We start from the raw sequence: 19,799 nt of genomic DNA, 5'->3' as shown, positions 1-19,799 counted from the left end.
ATATTAAAAATATATTAAACATCATTATGCATAAAGCCCTTCACTGTTTGCAATTAGAAAACATGATATACTACCCTCCCTTGCTCCTGACCCACAATTAAGGCTATACTGCCACAGGCAATATAAATACCTTAAAAACAGAGAATTCCAAAAAATCTGGTATATAATATAAGACGACAAATACTGTATTAGGCACTTTATACATGCTATATGACCAACTACACCAACAATATTAGGTCAATATTATCCGTCCCCTTTTATATACTGAGAAACTGAGGTTCAAGGAAATAAGAAATTTGCCCTAGCTAGTCACAGTAGAGCTAAGAGGCATGTATAGTTCTTTATAACTCCAAAGACAGTACTCTTTCCAGAATACCACACTGTCTGCCACTCCAGATCCCTGTTATACAAACACCATTGAGAGTTCAAACCGACTAACAGCCTTCCTATCCTTTAATGCTTTAATCCAGGGAATCCCAGAGATAGCTTTCGCAGAAAATGGAGAAAGAGGTCCATGAAAAGAAAGATACAAATCCAAAAAATAAAGGGGAGGTGGAGAGAAAAGGAGATGGAGACGGAGACTGAGGGAAAGAGAAAATAAGAGAAGGAAGATGAGGAGGGAATGGGGGGAAGGGAGGGGAGGAGGAGATGCCGGTCCAAGAACAGAAGCAAGAGCAGTAGCAGCAGTAAATCAAAGCAAAAAAACCAAAAAAAAAACAACAAAGAATTTCTAAAAGGAGGACATACGAGGTACATGAACAGATATTAAGGAGGAGTCATACCTACTACTCAAATTACTGAAACCAAATTTCTTTGCAACATTTTGCAACATTTTTACAGGATCATCTTCCCCAACACTTTTTACTTTTTTGAAAGATTTGTTTTTGCTTTTCTGCTTTTCACTAATTGTATGAGCTTGATTACTTTTGTAAACTTCAAATGGTGACTTCTGATTATCTTCATGGGAATTCATTTTATTCAAATGACAATTCGGAGTGCTCTGATATTCTTCTGGTTTTTTGTTTAAATTTATTCTTGGTTTGAAGCCATGAGTTAAAAAGTCACAAGTATCTGTGTATATAAATTGTAAAAGGTATTCAAACAAGTCAGGATGAACCTTCTCTACCACAAAGAGATGGCACCCTGCAGAATCTTCATCTTTCCGGTAAACATCTATAAAGTCTAAAGTAGTACCATCTGAAAGAAACAATTTCTGGAAAAAGTCAGAACGCACTGCCAAAATATATTTATGTGCAGGGAAGATTCTACTGCCAACTTGAAATGTCACATCATGGATGTTGTCCATTTCATCCGTCTCCCTCAACAGTTTGCCAAACTCTTCAAAAAAGGATGATGAGGACACAGCTGGAATTTCATAAAGGCTAGAAATGAAACAAAAATTATTTTTACTTTCCAGAAAATGAAAAAAAGAAAGCATCCCTAGCCAACTCTCCTTTTAAAGTGTAATTTTTTATTTATTAAACTTAGAAAATTTTAAATTTAGCATTTCCAATAACATAAGAATATTGCTCACAGTCTTTGATACTGTATCACCCTTTAAATATTTTCTATTCCTTTACGTATTTTTTCCCCTAAACTAAAATGACAAGAATTAGGTGTTCTTTTGAAAGCATTGTTTTCTTTCTACGAGGAAACACTAGAATATAAATTTGAACGACTGTTTCACAGAAGTCTTTTAAATGATTAAAAGTATCACTAAAAACATTCAAAAAGAGTACAGTTTTCAACTTTTTCCTCTTTTATATCCTTTTATTTCACAAGTGGAGAAAAACATAATACAGAAAAACGAGTAAACCCTTCAGGTCCCAGATCCCAGAATAGGTTAGAAACTTAAGGAAGTAAAGATAAATACACACACAGACATACATCAGTCCACAACACTGGTTCTTTCAGTACTGTAAACATGAAATCATACCTTTCCAATCTCCATTTTGCCCTTCTAGGTAGGGTGACCAACCCCCCTGGTCAGCCTGGGACTGAGGGGGTTTCCCAGGAGAATAGACTTTCAGTGCTAAATATGGGACTGACCTGGGCAAAGCAACAGGAATGATAACCCTGTCTCTAGGACTTTTTCTCTCTTCAATAAGACCCTTGATATTTATCTTAACCTGTCATCTCTGTACTAATGTGACAGAAGATTTGCACTGAGATTCACAATGCCCTCCAGATGACTCTATACTACCTCTTCCTTTGTCATTTCTCATTGTATTCAAGGGTCAGAAATTTTTATAAACTACATAATATTTATAATCTATTTCTCAGAATCTGAGAACCTACAGTACATCACAAAGTACTAAAGATATGAATAAATTTTGTGTGTATATGTACACATTATCTTCAATATTTTCAATAATTATCAGTTTACAAACTAAAAGGAACATTCAACATTTCCAACGTAACAAATTCCACCCCTGCGTTAACCTGGTAACATGACTGTATCAATATGTCTGAAGTCTCTACAAGACTTGACAACAGCTCTTCAATTAAATTTGTTCCAAGAGCTATCGAAAACAAAAAACCCAGTGATTGTTCCTTCTAAAAATGAAATTTAATACATACAAGAGTACCTACCTTGTTTTAGGATCTGACTGCAAGATTGCAAAGTTGCATCCACTTGGATCTGTGCTGACACTAACAGCTCTATGGGCAAAAGTAAGTTTCTCAAGTCGAATTCTTTCATATGCACTATTTATATCAGAGACACAAGACACATCTGGTGAGGAATTATGAAGGTTTGATAAAATCTCTGCTAAAAAGAAAAAAATAAACTTCCATTAATCAAGGCTCTGTTGAAACTTAAAATGATTTAGGAGTAAACAAAATAGAAAAACAATTAGGAGAATATGGAAATATCTTTTGTCTGTATTAAGTCGTTCTGAAGAACTACATCTCTCTCTTCAACATAATTTACACCCTATATATTGGTTGGCTTATAAAGGAAATTTTGGTGGGTCAATTCTCAATTATTCATGATATTATCCTCCACATTGCAACCAAAGCTATCTAAAAGGCAAATACAATGTTATACTACCTTTTAAAATTCCTCAGCTTCCATTAAAAATTTTATTTGCTCCCTCCCTTCTTCTCCCCCTTCCTTCCATTTATTCAGCAAATATCTGAGTGACCACACTGTGCTACTGTGATAAAGTGCTTTTCAGTGTATTCCTAGTAATACAGTAGTGAACCTATAAGATAGCCATGTCCCTACCATCCTGAAGTACACAATGTAGCAGAGAAGGCAGACATTAAACAAATGATTTTTTTCATTAAAAGTCAGATCAAGGCTATTTAAAAAAAATATGAAATGTGCATGCAAAGAAATGATTCTGACTGTAGTATGAAAAATGTTTAAAGTAAACAAAAATAAAGACAAAAAGATCATTTAGGAAACTAAGAGTCCAGAAAAAGAATGAACACTATAGACTGAGGTTGTAGCAATGAAACTAGAGAAAGTGAAGATTTCAAAAATATTTAAAATGGAAGTGACAAAACTTGGTGACCAATGGGATGTAGAGGGTGAGTGAATATGGGGTGTGAAAGATACCCATTTACTTAGAAACAATGAAAAGCAGATGCATGAGCATGAGATCAGAATTCAGTTTTAGACCACTAAATATGACTAAGACACAATTCTGAGGACTTCCAACACTTACAAGTCAAATGTGCATTCTAGTTACTCTCTCAAAAATTCACTCTATTTCAGCCTCAAAAATTCACTCTATTTCAGCCTCACAGGGCTTTCCTAATCTTCCCCTGACACTCAGTTATTCTAATTTCTATGCTGTCAAAAAACTTATTATGTGCACATTAGTATTTGTCTCCATGAACTGCAAATATTTATATACATGTCTATTGCCCCTACAAACTCTAAGTGTCTGAGAACAGGGGCCTGTCATATATTTTTGTATCATTAAAACCTAGCCCTATATCTGGCACATAGTAAATATACCTTAAATGTTTACAGACTTGTGTAATCTATAAAGAAATAAAATATGACAACTCAATAACCTATCCAAAAATCATTCCTTTGTGGCTTTATAATTTTGAAGAATATGTTTATAACTTCCTGAGTAATTATAAATGTTCTTTATATATCTTTTAGCATATAATAATTTGATTTATTTATTCAACAGATGACTTAATGAGGGACTATTATGTGTCAGGAAATATGCTGAATGCTAAGTAATATAGAGGAACCTTTGATTCCTCTATAAGGATATACAGACCTTATATCATGGTCCTTGCCATCTTATAATCTGATAGGAGACCAGCATTAGAAAAATTAATCACAAAGATAAATACATAAAAGCAAGTAAAAATAAGTTATATGATGAAAATACAAAGAGAGTATTAAAAGTAAAACAGGGTTACTAAGTTTAGATTAAGGAATCAGTGAAAACATCTCTGATGAAGTAAAAATTAAGCTGAGATGTGAAAAATTAGGAAAGGCCCTGGGACTAATCATAGCTGGACAAGACTGAATACCTGAAGGTCAGTGTGTCTGAAGAGTGGTAAGTGAGAGGGAGAGAATTCAAGAGGAGTTCAGAGATGCAGACAAGAGTCAGAGCAGGAGCCTTGTAGGCCATGTTCAGGAAGTGAGGAAACTATCAGTTTTTAAACACAGGAATATTAGGATCAGAGCTTAAAAGCTCACTCTGGTAAGAGAATAAAAAGAAGCAAGAGTGGAAATAAGAAAACTTATTTTTTGCAGTCGATCATGTGATGACTTGGGCTAGAGTGGGAGCAATGAGATGTAAAGAGGTAAATGAATTCAAATTTTTCTGGAAGGAAAAAAAAAAAGTCAACAGATTACTAATTACGGATGAAAGAAAAAAGCTGCTAACCTAACTTAAAAACCAATGTTAAATAACCCACAGGTTTGTAAATTTATAATCAGATAATTAAGAATGAACTACATAATGTAATGAATGACTTCTATTTTCAATGGTAGCATCTTAATTAAAGCTCTCCTTTATATTCATCAAGGAATGAATAAAACTTATCTCCAATTATTCAGCAACTGTTTACTAAAACCACCTGTACTTTTAAAAATTCTCAATCAACATAAAAACCTTATTCTTCCTATAATTTTCCTCTAAGTCCTAAGATACTTTATAAAAGTTTAATTTTATATATTCAAACATGTAAAAAAACAAAAACAAAAAAACCCATAGCATAAGCCACTCAATTCTCAGTTTGGGGAGAGAAAAAAAAGGAGCTTGGAAGATGGTTCAAATCCATCTGGGAAGTTTTTTTTTTTTTAAACTTTATATATCCCCGCCCCTAGAACCAAGGCTAGAGACTAATGTGCCCCTGTTACTGATGGGAATGTACCATGACCTCAGGGCATACTAAAAGGTTGAAAACTCCAGATTTAAGTGGACTGAATTCTCTTTGTTTACCTGCATACACACAACCAAAATCAAAAGAAGCGATATAGGGATAAAACCTAATAACACTTGTCAGTTAAACCTAATGATAAATACTTATAAAATTAAACGTTAGCTAAAAGTATGCCATTCACATATATGAACTAACCTTTCTTTTCAGAACTCTTCCTTTTTTCTTCAAACCATTTCCCTCTAAATCCCTCTCCATCTCTTGTGACAAAAAGAATTTCATTTCTACTTAAAGCAATATCAGAAATGAAGACTTGGCGTGGATAGGCCCATCGACACTGCTTCAGAGAACTGTTGACTGATCTCCAGCAAAATACCTAAGATAAAACCAAATTTCAGTGGAATAGAAAGCAATATAGCATCTGAACAACCAAAAAATGAAATCAAGAGATATTATCTCTAAAAATAAAAGCTCTGATGAGTATGTTTCAATGTTCATTCTTTCATAGTAAAAGATAAACACTATAAAAGTCAAGATGGTGTGTCTTTCAGAAAATACATCAAGCTAACATGAAGCATTAAAAATGCTTTAAAGACACTCCTCTTATGAAGTAATTTTCACTGTTACTTGTTTGGGGCAAACAGATACAACGGAAAGAAAAACAAGAATCTTAACGCTAAAACTTGGAATGTCAGACTTGGTGTAGTATTTACAAGAATGTAAACCACCCTATGAAAATCCAAACTTTACTCTCAAGGGGGAAAAAAAAGAGATGTCTGCATAACTCAGGTAAAACAAAGTCTTACAGACAAAAAAAATCATAGAATTCAATGGCTTCCACGTGGTTCTGCAAACCTTAGTGTTCCTGAGAAATGGCTCAGGGGCTGCTGCTCAGGGATGGAGAACGATGAGAGGCAGGGTGCTGAGCTTCCCAATCCAGCTCTATCCAGAGCAGCAACCCTTTTATGTGCTTCACAGATTGGTATTCCAAGTATGATTTCATTTGAGCAATTAATACTGCTGATCTTTAAAAGCTCAATCCCCTCATAATTAAGACACCTGAAGCACAGAATGGTTATCTGCCAAGGTCACTCAAAAGTTACGTACACAAAAAGTTGACTATATTGATTAACTGATTCCGTCAGAACTTGGTTGTCATTTTTACAGCAAAGTAATTAATTTTACAGGAATTAAATATCCACGTGTATAAACAAGCTAGATCCCTATTAATGTAAATGAAATAAATCCCAAAGTCAAATGTTTTTTTTTTTGTTTGTTTGTTTTGCAGTACGAGGGCCTCTCACTGTTGAGGCCTCTCCCGTTGCGGAGCACAGGCTCTGGACGCGCAGGCTCAGCGGCCATGGCTCATGGGCCCAGCCGCTGCGCGGCATGTGGGATCTTCCCGGACCGGGGCACGAACCCCTGTGCCCTGCATCGGCAAGCAGACTCTCAACCACTGCGCCACCAGGGAAGCCCCCAAAGTCAAGTGTTTTTATATTCAACCTTTTAAATGCAATTCCATGCCTCTGCTTCCTGCTTTTAACACAAATTAGATCTCTAATTCTTAAATATAGTTCCCTCAAATAAAATCATCAACCACAGTAGATTTATGCCTGTAATGTACCAGCAGGTGGAGCTTTATGATTAATTCTTCAATTTCTAAAATGTCAATTTGTATAGCACTTTATAAAACCTCAGAAAACACTTGCATGTTATTTTATAAACAAAAAGCAGAAAGCAATCTGTGTTTTTCCAGTCACAGTGTAAAATTTTTTCAGTGTTTCTAATGTATAATACATATTTTTTAATTGACAATTTTATCAGAGGAATAAAAATTAGAACTCTATTTACTTAAATGAAAAGAGGTAAGAGAGTCTTTTTTTTTTTGGCTGCACCGTGCGGCATGCGGAATCTTAGTTTCCTGACCAGGGATTGAACCCGTGCCCCCTGCACTGGGAGTGTGGAGTCTTAACCCCTGGACCGCCAGGGAAGTCCCAGAGATTCTTTATATAGTGATCTAGAAATACATTACATTTTCTATATGATAGTTATGATCTCTGCATATATATTATGTGTACATTTGTTTAAAACCAAATTTGAGAGAAAATTTCCAATTATGTATTTTTAATATTGCCAGCTTAGCTTTTTATTTTTTAAGAATAGTTATATATCTCATATCTATGCAATTCAAAACCATTTTTCAGTACTCAGTGTATATATCAAATAAGCTATCAAAACCTCTTACTTCCATTTTAAGCACAATAAGTGAAACTTTAAACTACGGTTTAACAAGGCAGTACTATGCAACATCAGTTAAATGTCATCATACTTTCTTTGAAATACCAGCTCCCAACTCTCAATAATTAGCACTGGACATCAAAAACAAGTAGGGAGGGCTTCCCTGGTGGTGCAGTGGTTGAGAGTCCGCCTGCCGATGCAGGGGACACAGGTTCGTGCCCCGGTCCGGGAAGATCCCACATGCTGCGGAGCGGCTAGGCCCGTGAGCCATGGCCGCTGAGCCTGCGCGTCCGGAGCCTGTGCTCTGCAAAGGGAGAGGCCACAAAGGTAAGAGGCCCGCGAACCGCAAAAAAAAAAAAAAAAAAAAAAAAAACAATAAGTAGGGAAACAACAGTAATACAGTTTTACATTATCAGGTCTCCTACAGCTGTCAACTAAGAACAAGATTACAATGCTTTTTTATAAATATATACTCACCCTTCCAGCTCCATCCATTGCAAGAATGCAAATTTTTTCACCCCCATTTTCTTTCAAATGTTCAGGATCAACTTTGTATTCCATATGCCCCCCAGATACAAGAACCTTTTTCACATTTAGTTGTCTGAGTGAAAAAAAAATTCTAGATTAACATGTTCTCTAAAACATACAATCAATTTTAAAGAAATTACTATTCAAACACTAATTTAGGGTGATTATTGTGAAAGGTGGAGTAAGATGATTTGACCTTTGGTATCCTTAGTTCCTCCTTTTATGAGTTTCCCCTATACAATGACCATTTCTTTCTATGTCAAGTCCTTCCCTCCCCAAAGGTCTCTACCTACCCAGATACACACATTAAATATCTAAAACCTCACTTGCTCATGTACACACATTCTCTCTAGATTAAATAACTGATAAGGCTAAAAGCTCCTATATATACCTGCATTTTAACAGAAAAAATTTAAACCTCAAATCAAATCAGAAATCCTTAATTTCAAATATGGACAACTTTAAATAGATATACCTATCATAAAAATCATTAGTATTGCTAATTTAATAACTCATCCACTAGCCAATTCATTATACATTTCATTAGATCTACACACGTGATGTGCCTATAGCATCGTGTGAAACCTGCCTGCTATTACTCCAATGATTATCCTCCCTTTCAGATATTTTACCCACGTTTTAAAATGTTTTTCTTTTTTTTTTTTTTTTGTTTAATGTTTTTCTTCTCAAAATTACTATGTTGTAACCAGCTGTAACAGAAGAATTTTCTTAGGGAAAACTTGGATGTGACTTATATTTATGTAATTTAATGTTATCAGGGCAGATTTTATAAATGTAAAGTAAAAACAAAACCTAACATTTCACAAAGCATCTCATGCTCAGAAAGAAACCTACATAGTCAGTTCTAAGAAACATGTGTGTTCACATTTTCATGTTTTTATAACTGAAATATGACCTACAATTGATAACCTTCCAGTTGTTACACACAAAAGGTAAGTTGTATATATTGATGGTTGACATCTGCTCATGAGCTAACCTCATAGTTGGTATCTGTTCATGAAGTTACCATCTCATTGACATTAGCAAAAGCACATTCTGTTGCATTTCAGTTCAAATCCCTGATTACTTTAAAAGTTGGATAGCTACTCTCTAGAATTCCTACACACTCCTGCTTCTACTAACTGAGCTATTTTATCTGCTCAAAGATCTATTTCTCTACTTGCATTTATTACTACAGTTATAATATAATGAAACATTATGTAAACCAATGAAATATTAGTCTGAAAAGAACACTTTCTATAAAAGCTGAATACTTTAAAACAACACAATAAATATGACAAGCAAAAAACGGCTGTCGGGCTCCCCTGGTGGCGTAGTGGTTGAGAGTCCACCTGCCGATGCAGGGGACACGGGTTCGTGCCCCAGTCCGGGAAGATCCCACATGCCGTGCAGCGACTGGGCCCGTGAGCCATGGCCGCTGAGCCTGCGTGTCCGGAGCCTGTGCTCCGCGACGGGAGAGGCCACAACAGTGAGAGGCCCGCGTACCGCAAGAAAAAAAAAAACGGCTGTCAAATCAGATATGGATTAACCAACTATATAAAATACTGAAAATGTATAAAAAATATAGGATTCTGCCCTTAACTTACTTCACACTTGTTTTTAAGCACTTGCTCCTTAATCATTCAAAATGAAGTAACAGGTAACACATTATAAGTATTATTAAGTATGGTTTATGCACAAAAAGAGAACTCCAGTTGGTAGACCCATCTTAGTTTTATAATTCCCTGCTTAAACTGACTTTTTGATTAGACAGCCAACTGCTTGTTTACTGCATGTTACTAAAACAGATAACAACTGGCTATACAGATACAAAGATAAGAAAATATACCACTTAGGTATAAATACAAGGACTGAGGGTCCACAGAATATGATTTTTTTTTTAAATAAATAAGTGTATAATATATAAAAGGCTACACGTGAACCAATGATAGTGTCACAAACCAAGAATTATGATTCATCTAGTTCTGTGCACCTGAAGCATAAAAAAAGGGAAACTTATAGGTCATATTTAACCATATGTTATCATAATTCGGAAATACTATTTTACAACCTACAAAGAACTTTTATATATATTTACTGGATGTTTGCCAAAAGACTAAGATTATCAAAGGCAAAAACTCCTGACTTTCCCACCGTTCAATTTTCTCCATTTGACATTTCAGAGAATGCATAAAGCTGATACTCAGATATTTGCTGGAAGAGCTGAATTATTATTAAAGTATGTTTCTTTCACAAAAATACACATACTTAGAAGCCATCTTCTTGCACTGATAGTCTGCAAGTAAGTAAATATCTCCCTTTGTGGTAACACAGACAGTTGCCCCATCACTAGCAGCAACCAAAGACACAGTGATGTCCTTATGGTGAAGGGCAGAGACTTGACGAGGGGCAGTTACACACTTTTCTCCATTGGGATCTAGTAAATAACCTAAAAAATTATACAAATAAACAAATCACAAAATATCCGTTTTAAGAATACAATTTGTTTTTCAGATATTGTCATCATGGATTTCTTACCCAGCTGCCCACCATTTAGTCCCATGGTGTAAACCGCTTCTCTGGTCCATAGCACTGTATGAAACCTGCCTGCCGCTACTCCGGTGACTGTCCTCCCTTTCAGATATTTTGCTTGCATCTATTCAAAAAACAAACAAGACTTCAGTTTATTACGTACCTATGAACTAACAGAATTTTGCACAAGATCCAGTAGACCAGGGTAGCAAATATATGGCATATTTGCTGCCAGTACCCCCCTCAAGTGCTAATGGCACTATTAGATCACTATTAGATCTCAGCACTAATACTGACACCCCAACTCTTCTCAGAATACAAGACATCTTGATGCAGCCACCTTAAGTCAGCAGTTTAAACATGTAAAAAAAAAAGTCACAGTATAAAAACCAAATCATTAAACTTTTGTTAACAAGCAATATGCAAAACAGGCATTCTCATTCTTATTAAAAACTATGATACTTTTAAATTTGACATATCCAGCGTATCTCAACAGTGACACTACTGACAGTTTGAACCAGATCATTCTTCGTTGCGGGGATTGTGTTGTGCATCGTAGGAGGTTTAGCAGCATCCCTGGACTCTGCCCACTAGATGTCGGTAGCACTACTCCCACCCCTACACCCAGCTGTGACAACTAAAAATGTTTCTAGACATTGCCAAATGGCTCCTGGGGTACAAAACTGTCCGCACTTAATACTGGCTATGTCCATATCAACCCAGAGTTCCACGGTAGCCACACAATGAGAATAAAAATGGGAGTAAAATCTACCATTTCTAAAGTCTGCAAAATGATTAAATACCTACAAATTCCACAGTTGGTTGGGGAAAATGGGCCTAAGAAGTACCACAGATTGCAAACTACCTCTAATTATTTTGGAGTAATTCCTGTTGATTCATTAGCCATCCAGGATGGAAAAGCATTGGATTTTAAAGCTTATTACTAAAAATGTATATCTAACAATCATTTTAAATCCAGAAGATTAAACCAGTGAAGAAGTCTAACACCCAAAATGCAAAATCTTATGAGTTGAAAACACATTTGCTATATGTGATGATTCTAGTAACATATTAATTTAAAGCACCAGTCCTGTCCTGCATACTAGGTCCCTGAAGTTGAGGAAAGGCCACCCTCTGGTGGTGGTTGTACAAATGCGAAGGGGAAAACAGAACAAAAACAGTTGCTTTTAGACCTATGTTCCCTCACGTAAACTTGCCAGGTATGATTTCTGCGCAGAGATAGATCTACCATGAAGCCAATAAGCTTAAGTTTCTGGATGCCTCATTTACATGGCCCACTTTTTACTTATAAAATTTCTATTTTTTTCTTAAGGAGGGCCTCAAAATTATTTAAGTTTCAAACCCAAAATATCTGGATTACCTGATGCCTATGAACACTTACAAGTTGAATCTAAGGCAGTTTGCTGCCTAATGTCCCAAGTGCTCTCTCACTCCAAACAAATGTTAATCTGTACATTACTATGCTTAATTTCTCCTGTGAAAAATAAAATATATACCACTGAAGAAACACAGTTGAATACAAGTAAAATAAGTTGCTCTGTCAATGCCTTCCATTTTTTTGTCCATATAGGTTTTACACCAATGGTCACCTTATTATTTAAAAAAGAGAAGTTTGCGCTTCCCTGGTGGTGCAGTGGTTGAGAGTCCGCCTGCCGATGCAGGGGACACGGGTTCGTGCCCGAGTCCGGGAAGATCCCACATGCCGCAGAGCGGCTGGGCCCGTGAGCCATGGCCGCTGAGCCTGCGCGTCCAGAGCCTGTGCTCCGCAATGGGAGAGGCCACAACAGTGAGAGGCCCGCGTACCGCAAAAAAATAAAAAATAAAATAAATAAAATAAAAATAAAAAAGAGAAGTTTACCTGTCTAGGTACATTACAACTGGAAGGTGGAGGAATGATTCCTAATTGATGAAAAATATTTAGACCAAACGTATAAACACATCCATCTTCAGTTAATACAACAGTATGATCCTTAGCAGCTGCCACTTGAGAACAATTATGACCACTCAGTCCTTCCACAAGCCTAGGGACCTACAAAATAAACCTAACTTCAGTGTATTACAATAACCATTTATATAAAGTACAAAATACAAATAGAATCTTATGATACCACATCCCAAATGATACGACTGCTATACGGCTGTATCTATCATAGGCAAACTGTACAATTCAGCAAGGGGGAGATAAGTTTAATGGACATTGCTTTATAAGTAAAATACAAAATCCCAGGGAGACATTTCAATAAAACAATTTGATTCAATAAATGATTTTTGAGCCCTTATCATTTATCATACACCAAGTGCAAATGTGTCTGGTCTGAATAAAGGGAGCTCTTCAGCCAAAGTATTCATTGGTGTAGTGAAGAAATAAATAAGAATACAGGAATCAATGCAGCCCTTCAATGCATAACCAAACATACGATACCATATTCCTTTAAAGTCATCTGTTCTGGGTTCAAATCTTAATTCTGTCATTTACCAGCTATTTGATCTCAAACAAACCTCTTATCTTCTCTCATTTTCTTCATTTGAACACAAAACAATAATAGTATTTTGGATGATAAAAAATCAGCATAAGGAGTAAATGAGTTAGTAAGTATAAAACACAACACTCTCTGGCTCGGAGTAAACAACTGATAAATGAATGCTATTATTATTGTCATTGTGTATAAAATGAAGATAATAAGGCCTATAACCTCACAGCGCTGTTGTTAGGCTTAAATCAAGGCAATGATATTGCATGGAAAGCATGAACAATGCCTAGAACATAATATACCCTTGAAAAAATGGAAGAGACTACCATAGCGCTCTCTCATTTTTAAAGACCTCTTAACTGATGAACATGCCAGCAGTCTCCTCAAAAAAAACTTACCTTAAAAGTAACCTAGTGAGGAAATAACTTTCCTGAATGTAATGATTATTAGGTTTCTTCCAATTAGCACTAAGTTTCAGTAGCATAAGAGTCAATTTTGTGATTATACAATGAATATATTGGCCCAATTTTCAGACCACAAATACCTTAATGAGAAGTTAAAAATGAATAAAAACTTGGACCCTGGACTGCAGGAAAAGAGTTTTACAATTAGTCTGATTTTTTAAATTTCAACTATGGAAATATTTTAAAGCTTATTTATGTACTCTCCTGACTCAATGTTTGCTATACAATATAATTTTTCTTTGATGCTTTAGAATTTTGCATCATATCTAAATCCTTATTTTGAACACAATACACCAGGAAAGTAACTGATCTTGTTAACTCTATTATCAGTCGGTGTATTATTTTCTCCTTATAGTTGGTTAAAAAAATTTTTTAGTTAACTGAAGTTTCCAGTTTATACAATTTTACCAAAGTTACCTAAACTGTATAATGACATTTCAATTACCAAGCATGTCTGTTCATCTCCATGGCCTAATCGTCCTCCAGGACCATGACCACAGGTATAAACTTGCCCTTTCTGAGACAGAAACACTGAGTGAAATTTACAAAGCACCACCTACAGGAAAACAAGAGAATATTATTAAACTTCTGTGAATAAAACATCCTTTATTTTATAAAAAAGAAATAACAGAATATTACTAATTGTTTAAGCAAGATAATGGGTACATTAGGATTCATTATACTGTTCTCTCTACTCTGTACATGTTTAAAGTTTTCTGTAATAAAAATTTATAATATACGGTGGTCTATTTTAAAACTACGTCTAAAAACACTGACATTCGGGGAAGAAAAATTTAGAAGGAATTAAGCATGATTAATGCTTAGTCTCCACAAGAGACTAAACAAAGGAAAATGCAAATCTTAAGTATTCAACTACAAAAAGTAGTAGTCAGTTGTTTTCCAATTTCATAAAATCTCAAACAGCAAGAATTGAACAGAGTAAAATATGAAGCATGAAGATTACCAATAGTGACTATTACTAAAGAAAATAATAAAAGTGCCTTAAGAGTATTTTTTCAACATCACCTTATAAACAGGGAGTGGGGGGGGTAAACAGTACATGCTTTTTATACCTCTGATTTTGTCTAATGTATCTTTAATATAATTACATGGCTTTAAATAATTTTACACTAATTTTCAAGCTCTTCTCTTTTCCCCACTTCCTTCCCAGAACCCTCCTTGCCCTCTGACAAACAGTTCCATTTTCATACATTCTTACCAGAAAACAAGGTTACTAAAAGGGTTGAACTGCATCAGCAGAAGGCAATAGGAAACCAACAGCAGTTTTAAATATGCATGCACTTACATACGTAACCTGCAGGCCACACTTTGCTATTTTTCAATGCATCAGTATACTTATTTTACCTTAACACTATCTAAAAATCCTTTTTTACCTTTAAAAATAATCTGCATGTACATCTCTTATGCCACCCATAAATATTTCTAACTTAGGATATTAAAAAAAGGATTAAGAAATAAAATATCCTAGAATTATTTTCCAGAAAGTCAGGGTCCTTTGGAAAAATAAGAAAATCATGGACTTCCCTGGTGGCGCAGGTTAAGAATCTGCCTGCCAATGCAAAGGACACGGGTTCAAGCTCTGGTCCAGGAAGATCCCACATGCCACAGAGCAACTAAGCCCGTGCACCGCAACTACTGAGCCTGCACACCACAACTACTGAAGCCCACACGCCTAGAGCCTGTGCTCCGCAACAAGAGAAGCCACCGCAATGAGAAGCCCCAGCACCGCAGTGAAGAGTAGCCCCTGTTCACAGTAACTAGAGAAAGCCCATGCGCAGCAACAAAGACCTAAAGCAGCCAAAAAAAAAAAAGTTACAAACTGAATTGCAAGCTCTGTTTACACATATCCCTAAACCACCTGGCGAGTTCTGTAAATACATGTGCCTATGATAATGCAAAAATCACTATCTTATTTATTAGCTGTACCACAAATGCCTGAAAAGTCTAAAAATAAAACCCAAAATTGTATTCAAATGTGTAATACAAAGTTACAATCTGTAAGGGAAAAATTATTTCATGAAACCAGAAGTAATACATTTTGTTCAATTCTATATTCAGTATTAGGATGCCATTCTATAATCTGACTTCTACAAAACAACCGATACCAGAGTGTAAGACCTCCAACTTTAAAACCTCTGAATTTTTTAAGGAGGTAACTGACATGCATTTTCATCTTAATTCTGAGGAATATATTATGCTAATAATCATCTCTGTCCCATGGCAGTTAATTCATCTGGTACTATACTACAGAATCAGCCCTTTTTCAGTGAGTAAAAGGGCTCTCAATGGTGCTCAGTAAATATTCCCATTAACTTGCTTCCATTTTTCTTACTGAAATTTACACTGCTTTCCTTCCTCTCAAACCTATCCACTGTGCTTGTGTTTCAATCCTCCTTTTCGTAGTTAAAAAAAAAAAAAAAATCCCTTACATCCTTAATTTCTTCACAAAATACTCTCATATCCTTGCCTTAACTGAAATGTAGTTTTCTCTTTGGGTACACTGTTTCATCCTTAACCCTACCAAGTGGAATATGCTCAATTCTTCTACAGCACATATATCTTAGGATCAGAAGGTACAATCAGCCCGTTTCCTTATGTCACCATTATTTCTTCACTTTTTTTTTTAACATCTTTATTTCTTCACTTTTGTGTAAAAATCTCTGCTCCTGAAAAATCTCACCTCATGAAATCTGACTATATCATGTACTAAGTCAGAAAAGGAAAACAGGTTATCTTTCTAAGTGCCTCAACTCTGATCAATCATTAGTGGCTGTTGATGGGTGAATTCTGAGGACCTGTTCAAGTTCAGTTTAAAACAGAGAGGGGAGAGAAGACAGGGAGAGAGGGAGGGAGGGAGGGAGGGACGAAGGGAGAACAAGAGTATGCTGTGACTGATTAGCGACGTCTACCTAAGGCTCTGAACTAGGTGAGGAAGAGCAGCCAGCCCTGCTCTAACAGCTTTCCTCACCCTCACTAGAAACTCTGACCCCAGGCTTATGACTCTGGTCCATCCCAAGTCCTTTCAATATCCTAAGTTCCCTCAAGGTCTATGTAGATGGCCAGTCAGAATCCTAGCTTTCAGGACACCACTCTACTGTCTACTTCTCTAGTCACTCTTCATTCCCATGTGGGCTCCTGTTCTTGGCCTCTCAAATTTTAATATTCTTTTGAGTTTAACTCTTCTATTTCATTTTTTTTAAACTGCTAATTGTGATACATTAATTAATGACTTTTGGTGTGAAAAACAGTGTTCTACAGAACCCTAAATATGGTGGCCATATAATATATAATCCAAATATTTGGGGGAATAAAAGGCGAATGACATTAACTATCACATCAGGAAAAAAAAATCACGCAGAGATGAACTCAAAAGACATATTCTGAGGTGTAATTTTCAGGATTCAGAAACTGAGATTTTCTGAATAGAGAAAGTTTAGGAATGGCAAAATTAGCAGTTCAGACAGTTAAATTTTAAAACTTTGAAAGAATGTCCGGAGTACAACTGAAATGAAACTCAAGAGGAAGAAAAGCTGAGGCTACAGATATAAATTACACACACACACACACACACACACACACACACACAGAGTTACAGAGAAAGATGAGTATGCCAACAGTAGCAAAATCCACTGAAGTGGAATCATCCAGAATAATAAGGCCAAAGACCAAACCTTTACAATTATCAATTAAAATTTTACAATTACTTATATTTAAGAACTCAGGTTCACCTACCTAAAACTAATGACAAACTTCATTTGAGTATCAACAACAAATTCACTTGAGAAACAATTTGAAGAACTCTAATTAATTAAGTAGAAAGAAAAACTAGAAAATCAACACAAGATCTACCTTTTTAAAATTAATATCTGTATAATGCCTTCTAACTTCTAACATGCCTTACACAAACATCTCATAGTTTTATGATATTTTACATAGTCTAAATATGATTAAGACTAACAAAATCTAAAAAGAATTAGTAAAGTTCTGTTGATCAGTTTCTTCATCCAAATATGTTACTGCACCTTCACCAGAGTTAACATAATCCAAATGAAAAGATAAGCTATCAAATACAAAAGTTCTTTTTAATCTCTAAAAGTACTCAGATTGTATTTCAATATACCTGCTTGATATAAACCCCACTCCTAGAGAACAGATCCACCAACTCGGGATGATGTTTGCTATTCTGGCTTCCATGACCCAGGGTGAAATTTGTATTATCTCCCCAAGTGTAGACATCTGTAGGATCTAAAATGAAAATTAGTTTTTATACTCTTTTACATTTTAAACAAGTATCAGTGTAGTTTAATTATAGATATACTCCACTAATCAGTTTACCTCAAACATGATTCTTCACAAAAACTAATTGAATTACCATATTTAGAAAGATACTACCAACCCTCTCTTTTAAATTATGAATCTAATAATTTACTACATAACTCTAAGAACAGAAATCAGAAAATCCAATTCAGCACAGGCCTGTCCCAAAGTAAGCAATCTAACACTTTCCTTGTTTCTTTAGAAGTTAAACTGCCAAATGATTAAAATACCACCCGCCATATCCACCTAGTTTCCATGAAAATAATACATATAATTATTTAAATGTAAAATGTCATTAAAACATTTAATATATAAAGGTTCTAAATGAAGCAAACATGATATTAGTTCCTATTTCTAGAGAAACATCATCTTCCAATAGTTTGCTCTTGATAGATGCAAAATCACACGAGAGGTTGGGCCAATATCCATTAAACTGGGATAAAACCTAATCACAGCTAATTATGATATAAATCTTCGTTTTTATTTTGGAAGGCTTATAAAGTTCTTGAATGGAATTATAACTGTAACTTGCAATACAGTGTCCAAGAGAGAAATAAAAATGAAGAACATGTCCTTACTTAGCTTGCTCACTAGATAAAATGCAAATTAACTAGTGCCCCCATTTAAACCTCTCCTCCTTTTCAATTTCCATTACCAAAGCTCACAGGGCAAAAAAATTGGAGATAAGTGCAATGAGAAGAAGGAACATGTGGGTAGAAGAATCACTTCCTTTCCCCCTCTAGCTCAAATGCTGTTACTTTCTGAATGCACATCAATGGCTTTACAGTAGTTACAATTCTAGCTGCCTTCCCTTTTTAGGCTGTATTTTTTACTCTTATACACAGAAGTGAACATTGAATCTGAAAAATGTAAAGTAAACCAAAGTGCTCTGAAAGAAAACCAAGGTTATCAACCAACATATACCAGAGTAAAAGTTCTTTGCACATATCCACACAAATTTCCTCAGGTATTTCTATAACAATAAAATTTCAATAAAATTTTCTAAGCTGTACCTTAATGGAATATATTTGTGGAATTTTCTTACCGGTATTTCTGAATACTACATGAGCTGGTCTATCCTTCATTACAAGATCCAAAGCTGACAAGCCTTCTTTATCTTGAATATACAGACTAACGCCATGCTAAAAAAAAAAGAAAAAATATGTGTGTGTATATACAGATATATATGTATTTTTAATCATTTACCTATAATCAGTAATTTATTTATCAAAAAGTCAGATGATCAAACCCATAAATACATTAAAAATAAACATTTAATAACAATTATCTCCTATGCTCATACACATTTATTTCTCACATAAAAGAAAACTAAGAGAAATCGAATATCCAATTCTTGGGTAAATAAAGAAGAACCAGAAAATGTGAACAAATAAAATAACATTTAAAATCAAAATGAAAAACAAATCAAAATGAAATAGATATGAAAGTTTTCCGTGGTAAGTCAGGTCAGTTACTGAGAAGGCCCTAACTTTTGGTCGGGGTCTATGTGTGTATGTACACACACATGCCTTTTTTTTTTCGTATTTAAAGAGCCAAACTCCACATCCAGCTAAGGGTTGTAAAGATTTCTACACAATGGCAAAGAATACGTCTTACTTTATATATATATGTTTTTTAGGATTTACTGCATATAATGTGATCACCTATGCTCCACCTTTTTGCCTTGAATTCCATTTACGTCTATTACTGACATGAAGACAATTATATTCTTTTATTTCTACTTGTGTGATATATATTTTTATATTTTTCCACTTAAAATTTTCTACTTAAATTTTCAGAGCATTGTCTCTTACCACTTATAGTTAGATTGTATCAAAAAAAAAAC

General features: G+C 35.1%; 1 protein-coding gene across 7 annotated transcripts in view; it reads right to left on the bottom strand.

Moving 5' to 3' along the window:
• The window catches only part of IBTK (inhibitor of Bruton tyrosine kinase), a 92,278-nt gene that overhangs the window by 58,580 nt on the left and 13,899 nt on the right, over positions 1-19,799 (bottom strand). For 4 of the 7 annotated variants that reach the window (XM_032651044.1, XM_032651046.1, XM_032651048.1 and 1 more), the window contains 10 exons: positions 18,999-19,095; positions 17,757-17,881; positions 14,061-14,171; positions 12,539-12,709; positions 10,666-10,783; positions 10,396-10,576; positions 8,077-8,200; positions 5,560-5,737; positions 2,593-2,770; positions 783-1,382 (listed from right to left, as the gene is read on the bottom strand). In XM_032651044.1, the coding sequence (XP_032506935.1) occupies positions 783-1,382; positions 2,593-2,770; positions 5,560-5,737; positions 8,077-8,200; positions 10,396-10,576; positions 10,666-10,783; positions 12,539-12,709; positions 14,061-14,171; positions 17,757-17,881; positions 18,999-19,095 (1,883 nt within the window). The remainder of the gene's footprint in view (positions 1-782; positions 1,383-2,592; positions 2,771-5,559; positions 5,738-8,076; positions 8,201-10,395; positions 10,577-10,665; positions 10,784-12,538; positions 12,710-14,060; positions 14,172-17,756; positions 17,882-18,998; positions 19,096-19,799) is intronic. The other 3 variants (XM_032651045.1, XM_032651047.1, XM_032651051.1) reach the window with 2 other exon arrangements.

The sequence above is a fragment of the Phocoena sinus genome, chromosome 12 (genome assembly GCF_008692025.1).
Source record: "Phocoena sinus isolate mPhoSin1 chromosome 12, mPhoSin1.pri, whole genome shotgun sequence".
Taxonomy (NCBI): Eukaryota; Metazoa; Chordata; class Mammalia; order Artiodactyla; family Phocoenidae; genus Phocoena; species Phocoena sinus.
This window is presented reverse-complemented; position numbering and strand designations above follow the sequence as displayed.